We start from the raw sequence: 14888 nt of genomic DNA on the forward strand, positions 1-14888 counted from the left end.
CACCTGTGCTCGTCTTACAGGTAGACTTGGGCCTTCTGCGCTTCGTCACGGCCGTCGGAACGCAGGGCGCCATTTCAAAAGAAACGAAGAAGAAATACTACGTTAAGACTTACAAGATCGACATCAGCTCCAACGGGGAAGACTGGATCAACATAAAAGAAGGAAATAAACCTATTGTAAGTTAGGCTGCCTCCGCCGCTACCAATGCAGTCTTTTAAATGGATGATCAATTTTTACTTGTTTGTGTGGGAGCTTTCTGTCTGGCCTGGTTTATTTTTGAATTGATTTGAAATGAAAAGTGCAATTAGAGGTTTAAATCTGACCAAGAGGTCTCATGTTCTCAGATCCAGAAGCCAGGAGGAAATATACGAATGCTTCCAAGAAAAGTCAATAGTGGCCAAATTAAGTGTCAGACTCAAACATTGCTGTAAGCTTCCCCGGGGAATACAGATTATGCATGGGATAAACACTGTCCTCTCAGAACCTGAGGAATTTGGGGTTTTGTTGTTTTTCTCCCCTCTATTTCGTCATTCTATTTTGTAGATTCTTTCTCTCTGTAATGGGCTAGTTTTAGAAAACATCTTTTTATCTATCCACTGTGGCTCACAAAGTAATTTACAAGTGCCTTTGACCACTTCTTGTAAGAAGGCATGGAACTAAAGGCATTTCATTGTGTTCCCTCAGATCACACAAATAACCCACTCCCTGCACACTGCGTTCAACCAAGGAGGCAGCACAGACCACACCACGTCCCTGGGCGCTCTGCTCTAGCTCATTTGGAACGGAGATGTTTTTCTCAGCCTGCCTGTTTATTTGAAGTTACACTGGCTCTGATTTTCTAATCAAAAGATTTTGGAGAATTCATACTCACCGTCTCCCAGAAATTAAAAGCTTGCCCTGGAGGCCGAGCAAAACACAGGAAATTGATGAGGATAGGAGCAAAGATCCAGGTAGCTTGCAATGATGGGCTTGGGAAGAGGCCAATTAATCGGTCATTGTCTCTCTTTTGAGCATTCGTGCACTTGACTTTCTCCTTGTAGATCTGGAACTGAGAAAAGCCTCCTGGGTGTGAAGTGAGAAAAATTATTAATTCCCTTTGATTAGCAATGAAACCCCACTCTCGGACAGGACAGGCAAGATGGAAGCAGCTACAGGTAGACAGCTGCTCTGTAGGAGGAAAATGCTGTGGACAGGCAAGTTCAAGGCCACCGTCCAGCCCTGGAGGACATGGAACCAGTGTGTCTAGGGTAGAAGAACCTTCCTAGTCAGTGCTTATGGAGGTGAAGTGAATAAATTTTGACCCCAAGTTTTATGACCGATTCTTGTTTGGAAGTAAATTTCTGAAGACATACTTTAGGTTCAAGCAAGCAAAAAATCCGTAACTCTAATGAGGCACCTACCAGCCACAGACCCAGAGAGAGCCAGGAAAACTGACCTTAGACTTTCAGGCTATTTCTGTCAAAAATAAGCACTACTTCAGGAATAAAAAACTAAACACTGCACGTTCTTACTTAGAAGTGGGAGCTGAGCGATGAGAACACACGGACGCATTGAGGGGAACGGCACACGCTGGGCCCTGCTGTGGGGTGTGTGGAGGAGGAAGAGCGTCAGGAAGAACAGCTAATGGGTGCTGGGCTTAATACCTAGGTGATGGGCCGATCTGTGCAGCAAACCACGTTGGCACGGCACACATTTGCCTATGGAACAAACCAGCATATCCTGCACAGGCACCCTGGAACTTAAATAAAGGTTGAAGTGAAAAACAAAACAAAAAAAGAACAAAATAGAACTGTGAGGTGAAAGGTCTAAAATACTGTTAAGTGGAAAACTTAATTGGTATTTTATTATTTTTATACTGGAACGCGTGCAGATGAGAGGGATGAAAAGAAATAGCAACACGACCATTTGCTGTTAAGAAAGAAAAAGTAAGCCCTACTTCCCCAAGATGTTTTCTTCAACTGTTGTCCACTGGTAGTTTGCATGGCCCAGAAGAGGGGGGCCATCGGAGAGCACCCACAGGTTCCGGGGGTGTCTGACAGTGCATGCAGCTTGCCCTGGGATCTCCCTGGCACACAGAAGGGCTTCAGGGGGAGAGGCAGGAGTAAGGAAGGAGTCGGCAGAGAGGAAGGTTGGCGTCTGTTCTGAGCCCTTTAGCTGAATCTAAGTGAAATCAGAACATCCATCTAGAGTCCCATGATCATTGCCCACCCCACTTTCTTCTGTACTTTGGGGGCTTTCAGCCACTCCCCTCTACCCTCATTCCCACTTTGCTCCAGGAGTGCAGCTTTCGACCAATAACAACTCCAGCAACCCTCTTCGTGTTGGAGAGAATGTGCGTAAAACATGATTTTAGCAAACATAAGGCTCCCTCAGCGGGAACAAAACACACCTCCCCTCTGCCTGTGCCAGAGCACACAGCTCTCCTGCCAGACTTCTCGTCTCCCTCGGACATGGACTGGTTACCCCCATAAGGAGAGCAGCATCGCTGGGGGCCCTCCTTCCCTGGCAGCTACCCGTTACTCGTCGTCACACGACAATGCTCCCACACGGATTGATTTCCGGGGAGAGTTGCTGATGTAGGGCAGAAGTCAAAAGGCCATCACAGGCTGGGATAAATGAGGATATCAGATAGTCCCGAGAGAGAGATCAGGCTAACAACTGACTTATTTAAACAAAAATAGAGACAGGGTCTTGCTCTGTCACCCATGCTGGAGTGCAGTGGTGCAATCATAGCTCACTGTAGCCTCGAACTCCTGGCTCAAGCCATCCTCCCAGCTCAATCTCCCAAGTAGCTGGGACCGCAGGCGTGCACCACCATGCCTGGCTAATTTTTGTTTGTTTGTTTTTTGGAGAGATGGAGTCTCACTATGTTGCCCAGGCTGGTCTCAAACTCCTGGCCTCAAGTGACCCTCCTCCTAAAGTTCTGGAATTACAGGCGTGAACCACCACACCCAGCCACAACCAACTCTGTAAAGCATTTGACCACCTTTAGTTGTGCAGGTCGCTTAAATTCAATAAAGTAAAAACAGCAGCCCAACTTTCACAAGCCCCTTTTCCCAGGGTGAAGAGCAGGACTTGGGAAGCTGTAGACCTCTCTCAGGTCCTCACCCGGAAAGGTGGCGAGAAAGCTGCACACCTCAGGTGGGCCCCGTGGTGCTCCAGTTATGCAGCCTAAGAGGAGGGGTCTGGGGTCTGACCCGCCCATACAGAGAATCGTAGTGCTGAATGGACAAGGCACGGGGCTGAGAAGTGTCATCGTCCCATTGGCTGTTCCCAACCCAAGGCAGAAGTAAAATCCAGGAAAGGAGAAGCAGAGTGTTCTGTGATGGCAAAGTCTCTAGTCCTCGGAGATCTTACTGGAGAGTCCTGCTGCAGCCCCTCGCCCGGGCAGACTGGCCCCATGAGTCCTTGCGGGAAACGTCCATTCATGTCTGGCATGCATTACCTTTGCTGTCACATGCCTCATCTTTCTTAAAATAAAATAACTCCATTTAAAACTAGAAGCAGAATCCCAGCACTCTGGGAGACAGAGGCAGGTGGATGACTTGAGGTCAGGAGTTCAAGACCAGCCTAGCCAACCAACATGGTGAAACCCCATCTCTACCAAAAATACAAAAATTAGCCAGGCATGTGGCACGTGCCTGTAATCCCAGCGACTTAGGAGGCTGAGGCAAGAGAATCGCTTGAACCCAGGAGCTGAAGGTTGCAGTGAGCCGAGATCGTACCACTGCACTCCAGCTGGGGTGACTGACAGAGCAAGACTCCGTCTCAAATAAGTAAATAAATAAATCTTGAAGCAGAAGACCTGGAAAAGCTCATTTTTAGTTAAAATAATTTATAACTCAGTTTGGACTTTGACCACTAAAACATAATTTTACCAATAATCAAATAAGGATTAAAGTCACGAATTAGTGTGAGGGACAAGATCTTCCATCAAGGAATGAAGTCAAAGGAGAAAACGCTATTTGACCTAGTCCTATAGCTGGAAACACAACCTAGAATGTCAAAAAGCCAGACTCTACACTGAACTCAAAAAGCATCCCTTCTGGGGGTTCTTGGGAAAGCAGAACAGGGAGCGTTCTCATGACACGTCTACAGTATTCTTTTGGTCCTCTGGTAAAGTTAATAGTCTCACACTTTTTAGATAATAGCATGCATTCTTTAATAAGTGTTATCCATGTAATAGTGCTTTTAAAGGCTCTAGCCTCTCAGAAAATTGAATTGATGATTAGGACAATATTCTGTATGAGACATCATTCTGATTGCTAATAGAAAAAAACTAACATTTTATTAGTTAGTTTTTTACTAATAATTAGCAAGTTATTAATGCTGTCTCATCCTTGATAGACAATGCTGAAATCGTAAATAATTTTTACAACCATTTGTGAAAACACATTTTTGGATTTAAATCCAAAGCCTTTGCTAAAGAAAGGCACTTCTTTGCCCATACAGGTCTTTCAAGGAAACACCAACCCCACAGATGTTGTGGTTGCAGTATTTCCCAAACCAGTGATCACTCGATTTGTCCGGATCAAGCCTACAACTTGGGAAACTGGCATATCTATGAGATTTGAAGTATATGGTTGCAAGATAACAGGTAAGCTGTGGAAGATTGAAGACTGGATCATCTAGGTTGAAGACTGTCCTGTTTTGATTTATGCAAACCTTTAAATACCGGGTGAATAAGTTTGTAAATGCAATCATTTTTATTTGATAGTTAAAAGCATCTACTTTGGATTTAGACAAATCTGAGTTCAAATCCTGCCTTACTACTCACTAGCAATTTTTGTGGGTTTTTTGGGGGGGCTTTTTTTTTTTTTTGGTCAATATACTTACCTTTCAAAGCCTTAGTTATCACACCTGGGAAATAGTTGTAATAATTTACACCATACAGGCTAGTTGTGATGGTGCATTATTAATAGATAATGGATGTAAAGCAGTTAGCACGGTCTGACAAGGTAGGTGCTTGTTTACTGGTACCTTTTCCACTAGACTGTAAGCTCCATGAAGGCAAGTACCATTCCTTCCATTTCTGCTTCCTGGGTACTGACTACTACTTAGTAGATTTACAATAAGGAGCTACTGCATGAAACATTCTCCAACAGTTGTATTTATTTATTTATTTTGTGACAGAGTCTTGCTGTGTCACTCAGGCTGCAGAGCAGTGGCATAACCATAGCTCACAGCAGCCTCGACCTTCCAGGTTCAAGTGATCCTCCTACCTCACACTCTTGAGTAGATCTGAGACTACAGGAGTGCACCAGTATGGCCAACTAATTGTAACCCCTGTGTTGCTTGGGCTGGTTTCAAACTCCAATAATCAAATAAGGATAGCTTAAGCTATTCTCCCGTCTTAGCCTCCCAAAGTGCTGGGATTACAGATGTGAGCCACTGCCCCTGGCCAGCTTTATCTTTTTTCTTTCTTTCTTTTTTGAGACCAAGGTTCACTCTGTCACTGAAAGTGGAGTGCACTGACATGATCTTGGCTCACTACAACCTCCACCTCCTAGATTCTAGCGATTCTCTTGCCTCAGCCTCCAAGTAGCTGCTACTACAGGTGCATGCACCACGCCTGGCTGATTTTTGTATTTTTAGTAGAGAAGGGATTTTACCATGTTGCCCAGGCTGGTCTTGAACTCCTGACCTCAGGTGATCCACCCTGCCTTGGCCTCACAAAGTGCTGGGATTATAGGCATAAGACACTGCATCCAGCCTTTCCATTTGTTTTCTTGCATGACTGTTATATTCTGCAGTACAGAGCAGTCATATTAGAATCCCTTTCCATTTTAGTAAATACATTGCCAAATTTTTATTGAAACAACCACTACTACCACGAAAAAAACAGAACAATGTGATCTTCTTGGTAAGCTTCAGAGTTCAAAGACAGAATCAGTTGACCCATTCACTAAAAAGTAATTAAAAGTGAACAATATCTGAAAGTCTTTGAACTACCTTTTAATATTATGTTATCTATGTATTTAGGCCACTTAATTTTTTATTCCACATTTTTATATTTATCCTCTTTAGTTTAATTATTTTTAGAGAAGAAAAATACTGACTTTGGAAGGGAAAAAAATCACCTTGGCAATGTTCCACGAAATTACAAGCCATTTTGGGAAGAGCTAATGAACAGGGGATACTACACTTGTTTACAGTAGAGTTCAGAGTGGAAAGTAAAACCAACATCTGATTTTTAATGAAAAATTTATTTATTTCTGTCTCATAGACAGACTTGTTTATTATTTTAGGACCTAAGGTTTAGAAAGTTCAAGGCCTCAGAGGCAGGAATGGGGTGGAGAGGGGTCTGAAGGAAGAAAGGACATTGAAAAGTTAGATATAACCTTGGCTTTATTTTCAATCAGCAGTTAGATGACAGAGCAGAGCATTTTCAGAGCATTACAAATTTGTGCTGCTATCCATAAATTTGTAGAAACAAGGCCATTTGAGGTTTGGGTGGAAATTTCTGGCCCATTTCTTCAACCTTATCTCATGTCACTATATTTAAAAAAAAATGAGGTAAACTTCATAAAGACTCCAAACATGTTAGTCAAAACTCTGAATTTCCAGGCTCCTAGAGATTTATGTCGTTTCATTTTAGTTGAATAAAATATTTTTTATACCTAAACTGTCCTTTTAAATTTTCACAAGGATTTCCCTGAGAGGTAATTCTAGGAATGTGAGCAAAGAAAGTAAATAATTTGTTCAATTTTTAAAAATAGTTAAATGATCTAGTTATGTAAACATGGATGTCTAAAACAGCATATCCTAATATTTTCATACGTAATTGTCACTCATTTTTCAAATAAAGCGCTTCCTTTTGGTTCCCAGCGCTAGTCTGTTAATCACGGTCCCTGCTATGCTTTTAAATATTTTCTGTCTAGTAAGAGGGCTCTACTCTCCAAATAATTGCCATAGGCAGGTTTTGGAGAGGCTAACATGTGACTAAGATAGTCACATGGACAGAAGGTAGGGAGACATATCCAGGCTTGACTGTGGACTGTCTGCCTAGTGAATGTGTGACTGACTGTGGGTAAGACATGGAGGCTCACTCTAATCTCCATTTTCTGATCTGTGAAGTTCACCTTAATGCAACTATAATGAGGAGTAAATGAAAGAAAATTTGGAACACCCGAGGCTTAAAGTAACTGCTCACTAAATGGTACCCAGTAGATTAAAATAGTACATGGCACCCAATATATTGAACCTAGAAAATGCCTCAGCAAGCAGAGCCTCTCATAAGACAGTAATTTCAAGGTTTTCTTCTTGGTGATCAGAAACAGAATTTTCTTCTTTTTGAGGCTATGGTTCCCTTGGAGTGCAGATTAATGAAAAGAGGACTACAGTATCCCTACTGGACCAGATGATCCGGAAGAGCAGGGACCTGTTTGCCTCATTTTCCACTGTGTCCTGTATGCCTGGGACACAACAAATGCTTGGTGGTTACTTTTGAATGAATGAATTGCAGTTGTATCCATGCCTTCTGAGAAACAAATGACTGGACTCAAATTTTAACCCTGTTGAGTAGTCAAATTCAATCCGGATTTTGTTTAAGCCTACCTAATTAAAAGTTCCCATGTGAACACATCACTTGACTTCCAAAGCCACTAGAGCCCCAAGTTTCACCCTAATTTTTTTGACTCAGAAATTATTTTTTAGAAATATAGTAAACCTGGAAAATTCAGAGTTTGTCACCATATAGAGATATAAAGAAAATAAGATTGGGACAAACCATTCTGCTTTCTAGGTGATTGATGAAGGATATTTTCATTATTTGGACCAAGTAGGCTTCATCATTTTGGCAGAGATGGAAATTGATGAAAACCACGTTGGACGATGGCTGCTTAACACATTATGAACTCTGCTATCTTGTGCCGTTAACCAGAAGTCTGTTACCCGGCACTTCCACACATATTCACGTTATCCTAAGTCAATCAGATTTCACAATGATGATCTCAGCCACCATAATATCCAGGGGTACTTTCTGAGTCATCAAGAAAAGATTAAATTATGCTCATTCAGGTTTTCCCATCGAATGCAGTTATTACTTTCTCATTCTTTGGAAATTGGTTAACTGGATATTTGATTTACCAGTATACTTCAGGTTTTCCATTAGAGCCGAGTACAGAGATTTACTGTGAAATAATATCACTGAAAATAACCATCTCAATCCTCCATTACAAAACTCATTTCTCCCTTCTATTCTGAATCAGTCTTAAGCTTTCCAAACAAGGTGGCCAAGTGAAATACAAAATGTCCAGTTAAATTTGATGTAGACAAACAAGACATAATTTTTTTAGAATAAATATGTCCCGTGCAATATTTGAGATGTACGTCTGCTAAAAAATTATTCGTTATTTCTCTGAATTCTAATTTCACTGGACATCTTGTTTCTTGTTTTGTTGTTTGTTTGCTAAATCTGGCAACACTATTTCCAAAGGGTTTGACCTATACCAGGCTGAACTACATCTAAGCCGGCCTGCTATGAAGGGACAGAGTTAAACACTAGCATCTTATTCAAACCTTGACTTAATTGTTAATGTAAATTTTCTCCAAATTATTGTTAAAAGTGAGTCACATAGTTTTCAGTCAAAGGCAAATCAAGTTGCCTCTTCATTTTTTCTTTCTAATGAGGCAGCCATATGGAAGAAATAACAGTCACACTTTGCACCAGGGCTATGTTGGCTGAATGGGGGCAGGGCATCAGTAGGTCTGTGAATACGGAAATTATGCCCCAGCCGAGTCTGCATTAGCAAAAGGGCATTAATCTGGTGACAGTTCTGCTCTCCTTACAGTATTCAAGTTAATTATGTTTTCCTCCAAATGGTAACATCTGGTCCCCATTACCAGCTAAACATTGCCTTTCTAAAAGCTGGTGTGGAATCAGGCAGGTATGACCGCCGTGGCCAAAAAATGGCACTCTATATTTAACACCGTAGTTTCATAGTCCCTTAGTAAGATTGTTTTTGTAAATCTTTTTTAAATCCCAACTGAGTTTTTTCTTGGTTTCCAGATCCCAGCCTGGAGCAAATACTGTGGTTGAATTACAGGAAAGGGCACTTGAGCAAATGACAGCTGCCTTTTATTGTATTAAGAAGTTGATTCATTCAACAAATATTTGTTGAGCAAATACTATGTATAAAACAGGGCATGAAGAGTCATAGAAAATAAAAAATATGACTTAGTTCATGTCCTCAAAGAAGTTAAAATCTAGGGAGGCAGAGAGCAGCATTCCAAAGAACTAAATATGCTCATCGACATTTGAGGGCCGGGTGTGGTGGCTCAAGCCTTTGACCCCAGCACTTGGAGAGGCCAAGGTGGTAAGATCTCTTGAGCTCAGTAGTTTAAGAGCAGCCTGGGAAACAGAGCAAGACAAAAAATTTATAAATTAGCCAGGCATGGTAGCACCCACACGTGTCCTAGCTACCCAGGAGGCTGAAGTGGAAGGATCGCTTGAGGCCAAGAGTTCAAGACTGCAGCGAGCCATGATCACACCCCTCCACTCCAGCCTGGGTGACAGTGAAACTCTGTATCTTAAAAAAAAAAAAAGAGAGAGAGAGAGAAATGCAGATAAAGTGGTGTGAAAAGGCCCAGAAACGGGAAACTGTGTCCAGTTGCAGCCACTGGAAAAACTGAATAAGTGATGTGGCGTTCAAAAACAGGTCAGGATTTTAAGCAGTTCAGATAATGGAAAAGGGTAAGATGATGGGGAGTTCCTTGTGGAGGGAACAGAAAGAAAGCCCTAAACTCCCAGAAGTAAGGATATTCTTCATGTCGATTGGCACTGGTAAAAGGGTTAATGGGGAAAGGCCTTGCAAGGACATGATATGGAAGACCTGCATGCCTGATTGAAAATTACATGGGTAATTTCTAGACAAGAAGGCACTGAACATCTGAGTAAAGAAATGACATGATCTGGATTGTTTAACTCACATGCAAAATGTTTGAGGGGTTAATTCTTAAGGTTCAGCTGACGACGTGGACTTAGTTTAATTGCATTAGATGTTTGCCTCTCACTTAAGAGTAGGTATATTTTTAGGCTTACTTTTGATTATATTGTGCAGAATTGAGTTGCTTCAAAGAAAAATAGGTTATCATTCCTGCCCATGTCCTTGATTGGGATGTACAGTTTCCAAAGGATAGTAATTGAAGTGTCGGACGTTTTGTTATTAGGCCACCGTTCAATTCATCAGTGATACTCTCCTTGTGCTCAAAGCTACTCGGGCTGCTTTAGAAGACATAAAAAGGTCTATGATACTGTTCATTGCCTTCAAAAATCTTATAACCTAGCTGCGGATGCATGACTAACAATCTCGAAGCCTCTAGAGAGCACTGGACTGCTGAGCTCTGTGCCACTTGCATCATGTTTCTGAGAAGGGAGAGCTCAGAACAAAAGCTGGAGGAGCTTGAAAAGTTCTCTTCATGAGCTGGGAATGAGCTTATGTGCTCTTCATAAGCTGGGTTCTGAGCAAGGGCAATGATGAAGATGATGTCTGTAGTGTATGAGAAAAGGATTTCTTAACTGGGATGTATTGTCAGTAATAGGAAATCAAATTAGGCAAATGAGATGAAATCAAAATGAGGGTCTTGAATGCCAGATTGAGTTTTGATATTTTCCTATCAATAATGGAAAGCTATGGTAAATTTTAAGACATCTCTGTTATTATTGGGGTAAAATACGTGTAACATAAAATTTACCACTTTTTTTTTTTTTTTTTTTTGAGACGGAGTTTCGCTCCTGTTACCCAGGCTGGAGTACAATGGCGTGGTCTCGGCTCACTGCAACCTCCGCCTCCCAGGTTCAGGCAATTCTCCTGCCTCACCCTCCTGAGTAGCTGGGATTACAGGCACGCGCCACCATGCCCAGCTAATTTTTTTGTATTAGTAGAGACGGGGTTTCACCATGTTAACCAGGATGGTCTCGATCTCTTGACCTCGTGATCCATCCGCCTGGGCCTCCCAAAGTGCTGGGATTACAGGCGTGAGCCACCGCGCCCGGCTAAAATTTACCACTTTTAACAATTTTCCACCACTTTTAACCATTTTACTCTTTACATTGTACATTTTTAAGTGTACGATTCTGTTGCATTAAGTACAGTCACAAGCATCACCTGTTTCTATTTCCGGAATTTTATAATCATCTTGGACTAAAACTCTGCACCCATGAAACACTAGCTCTCCCAGTCTCTGCTCCTGGCAGCCACCATTTTGCTTTCTGTCTCTACGAATCTGACTGATCTACTGATAGCCTACTCATATCAGTGGAATCAAACAGTATTTGTCCTTTTTTTGTCTGGCTTCTTTCACTTAGCAGTGGAGATTTTAGAGGATGAGAATGGCATGGTTAAAGCAACATTTTCTAAAAAGTTAAAGAGCAGTTGCTGTAGTGGTGATTCAAAAATGGGGTCTGGAGGCCAACCGAAAGCTCCTGTGCTCAGATCAGGATAACGCCAGCAGAAAGGCAGGTGGCAGCAAGAATTCTCTTGCTCTCCTTTACTTAACAAAAGCATAACAGGATTTGGCAGCAAAACGGAAATGACAAGATGACTAAGCAGGAACTGGCTGATTGGTGATGTCACCAATTAAAAGGCAGGGTTCAGTGAATGGCTGCAGCATCCACCAGATAATCATTTTACATTATCTGTTTCATTTCACCTCCCAGATTATCCTTGTTCCGGAATGTTGTCTTAGTCTGGTTGCGGTACATTGGAGATGACAATGAGACATTCATGTGGAAAGTTCCCAATGCAATTAGGAATAGGGGTGGGGAGAACAGCTGAGGGGCGGAATCATGATCACTGTCCTTCCACACACAGTTCAAATGCCATCTCCCCTGGGAGGCCCCTCTTGCCTCTGCAGGCTGAGTCATGCATTCGTTCTCTTTGCCTCTGCCTCACTGTCTCTTTACCTTTGTTTTAGCAACTTTCCTGCTGTTGGATTTACTTATTTTCATATCTCCAATCTGTCATAAACAGTGAACTTCTCTTAGACAGGGTCTGTACTTGATCGAGGGATGAATTCTGGGCACCAAAGAGCCTAGAATATGCATAGTAAACTTAGAAGACCTCAAAGCCGGGGAGATGGATGTTCTCATTGAAGATTTGCCTTCCTGGGATCTGAGTGTAGAGATGGAAATTCTGACAGCAGGAGGAAGGTGTGAGGGAGGGAAGGTTCACTGTCAAATAATCCAGAGACTGAAAATTGTGTATGATTGGGTACAAGGTCACGTCTTGATTCCATATGTTGTATTTTCTTTCTTAGCGTGGAGTCGCCCAGAAAATCATTTTACATTATCTATTTCATTTCACCTCCCAGATTACCCTTGCTCCGGAATGTTGGGTATGGTGTCTGGACTTATTTCTGATGCCCAGATCACATCATCCAACCAAGGAGACAGAAACTGGTTGCCTGAAAACAGCCGCCTGGTAACTAGTCGCTCCGGCTGGGCACTGCCACCCGCACCTCATTCCTACGTCAACGAGTGGCTCCAAGTAGACCTCGGGGAGGAGAAGATCGTGACGGGAATCATCATTCAGGGCTGGAAGCACCGAGAGACCAAGTTGTTCATGAGGAAGTTCAAGATCGGGTACAGCAACAACGGCTCGGACTGGAAGATGATCATGGACGACAGCAAACACAAGGCAAAGGTGAGGGCTGGGGACCGGGAGGAAGTCGTCCCTCAGGTCCTAGGCTTCAATCAAGGGCCTCTGGCATTCTCCCAAGGAAGGGCTTCTTCTTACTTCCTTCCAGCTGTGATATCAGAGGAGGTGTGTGATGGGGTCAGTAAGACCCTTGATTCTAGGAAGGCAGGAATATGGCATGGAAAGCGATGTGTGAGATGACATGCAAAAGAATTGCATTGCTGGTCCCATTCCCTCCCTGCAGGGAAGGACGCTCAGCTCAATGTGCAAACAGGAGACAGGGAAACCGGGGGCTGACAGCAGCCATCCAGCCAGCGCTCAGAACCCCGCGCAGACGTCTCCCAGTCATTTGGGTATGCAGTTCAATGTGTTAAGTATGTGTATATTGTGCAAGCAATCCTAGAACTTTCTCATCTTGGAAAACTGACACGCTACACCCATTAAGCAACAACTCCCAGCCCCCCTGCCCCCAGCCTCAGATGACCACCTCTACTTTCTGTCTCTATGAATTCGACCATTTTAGGGACCTCACACTGTATTTGTCTTTTTGTGACAGGCTTATGTCATTTAGGACAACGTCTTCAGGGTCCTTCAGTGTTGTAGCATTGCGTCAGAATTTCCATCCTTCGCGAGGCTGGATAGTATTTCACTGTGTGTTTATTCCACACTTTGTTTATGCATTCACCCACTGACGGGCACTTGAGTCTCCGCCATCTTTAGCTATTGTGAATACTGCTTAAGTGTATTTCTTTAGGCATTGAAACCTTTTAAGATGCAGTAGGCTCTTGATAATCCAGTGGAAAGAAAAGGAAAATCTCAACACAAAAATATTCCAACATTCACCAAAACGTATGGTATAAGTTTTCAACCAAACTGATCTACCTCAGTCATTGTATTTTACTTAGAGTGATGGCTACATTTATTTGCATTTCCTGAGCACACAACAGCAACGTGGAAAGGACACCCTGGAGTGCGGTGGGTGACCCGGGAGCTGGTTTAGGATTCAAATCTGTACCAACCCACAGACAGCCTGTTCTACGTGCAGTGTGGGAGTTATAGTCAGTGATGATACTTCTCACACCAACACAGTGGGCCTTTTGGTCTTAGTCTTTCAAAGATTTAGCTTATTGGAGGGAATATTACCCTCACTCCCACTCTAAGCAAGTGTGAGAGTATGGCTTAATATAGTGACTCAGGCCAGAGGCATTGCAGGCAGCAGTCTGGGCTGTGCCGCCAGCTTCTACTACCTCTAGATAGGGAGGTTCCAAGGACAGCTCTCTGTCCCTCACAGGCTGCCGGCTGGCACTAGAGCAGCTGGCCGCCGATAGGGTGGTGCCATCGGAAATACCTGACTCTCTCTCCCGTCTCTCCCTTCCTTGACTTGCCATTTCTAACGTATTTTCAGTGTTGTATTTCTCTCTCTGCACAGCTACCTTTCTTCTCGCGTCCAGTTCATTTTCCCCCTTTGTCTCTTCCCTTCTCGTTCGGGAGAGAGAAAAAGTAAAATAAACATTAGAAAGTGGAGTTCCCTTCTGAGTGGATCTTTTCTGAGAAGCAACGCGCTCTGACTGCATCAGAAAGTGTGAATATGCCGCAAATCAACAACTTCCTGCTGCTGGCGACGGCAGCGCGTGCTGGTGTGACATGTTCTTCAACACTAGGCTCTGAGAGAGAAAGAAAACAAGCCGCCATATGCTTTTGATACGAAGCATCACGTGCTTCCCCGTCTCTATATAATTCATGCGCCTGCACCAGATCTGAAGCTATCACTCTTCTGTAGGAAATCGAGCGCAGAATCCCACGAGAAGCCAACAAGCATTTTTCAGCTTTCACAAAACACTCAAGATCCGTTGAACGTGTTAGGGTTTATTTCTAAAATAGGATTCTATCCATCATGATCATCTTCCTATGATATTGAAAACCGAAAGCTTCGTTGTTTATATTCAGCCTAATCTATGATTCCTAAACCCACCCTTCCAGTGAAATAAAATCTCTAAAACGAAAAAGAAACGGGTAAAAACCTTCCATTTTAGAGTGGTACATGGTTTTTAAATATATGAAGATTTTAAAAGCATGCTCTATTTAATGTTACAAATGAAGGCTACCTCTTAAGAGGCCAGCTACCTTTTATGTAAAAGTAAAGTGAGCGCTCTGTTTTGTGAAATCCACAGCACTTGGATGGCTTTAAATCCTCAATACCCTCTCCTTACTCTCTACTCCCAAAATAGCGTGTCATGGGCAAGCTATATC

At 42.8% G+C, this 14888-nt stretch overlaps 1 protein-coding gene across 2 annotated transcripts in view; it reads left to right on the forward strand.

Annotated features, from left to right (window-relative positions):
* The window catches only part of NRP1 (neuropilin 1), a 157154-nt gene that overhangs the window by 107708 nt on the left and 34558 nt on the right, over nt 1-14888 (forward strand). For both annotated transcript variants that reach the window (XM_021665169.2, XM_021665170.2), the window contains exons 7-9: nt 21-176; nt 4453-4597; nt 12313-12644. In XM_021665169.2, the coding sequence (XP_021520844.2) occupies nt 21-176; nt 4453-4597; nt 12313-12644 (633 nt within the window). The remainder of the gene's footprint in view (nt 1-20; nt 177-4452; nt 4598-12312; nt 12645-14888) is intronic.

Source organism: Aotus nancymaae, unplaced genomic scaffold, assembly GCF_030222135.1.
Source record: "Aotus nancymaae isolate 86718 unplaced genomic scaffold, 86718_ANA_hifiasm-v0.15.2.pri h1tg000077l, whole genome shotgun sequence".
NCBI classification, from domain to species: Eukaryota; Metazoa; Chordata; class Mammalia; order Primates; family Aotidae; genus Aotus; species Aotus nancymaae.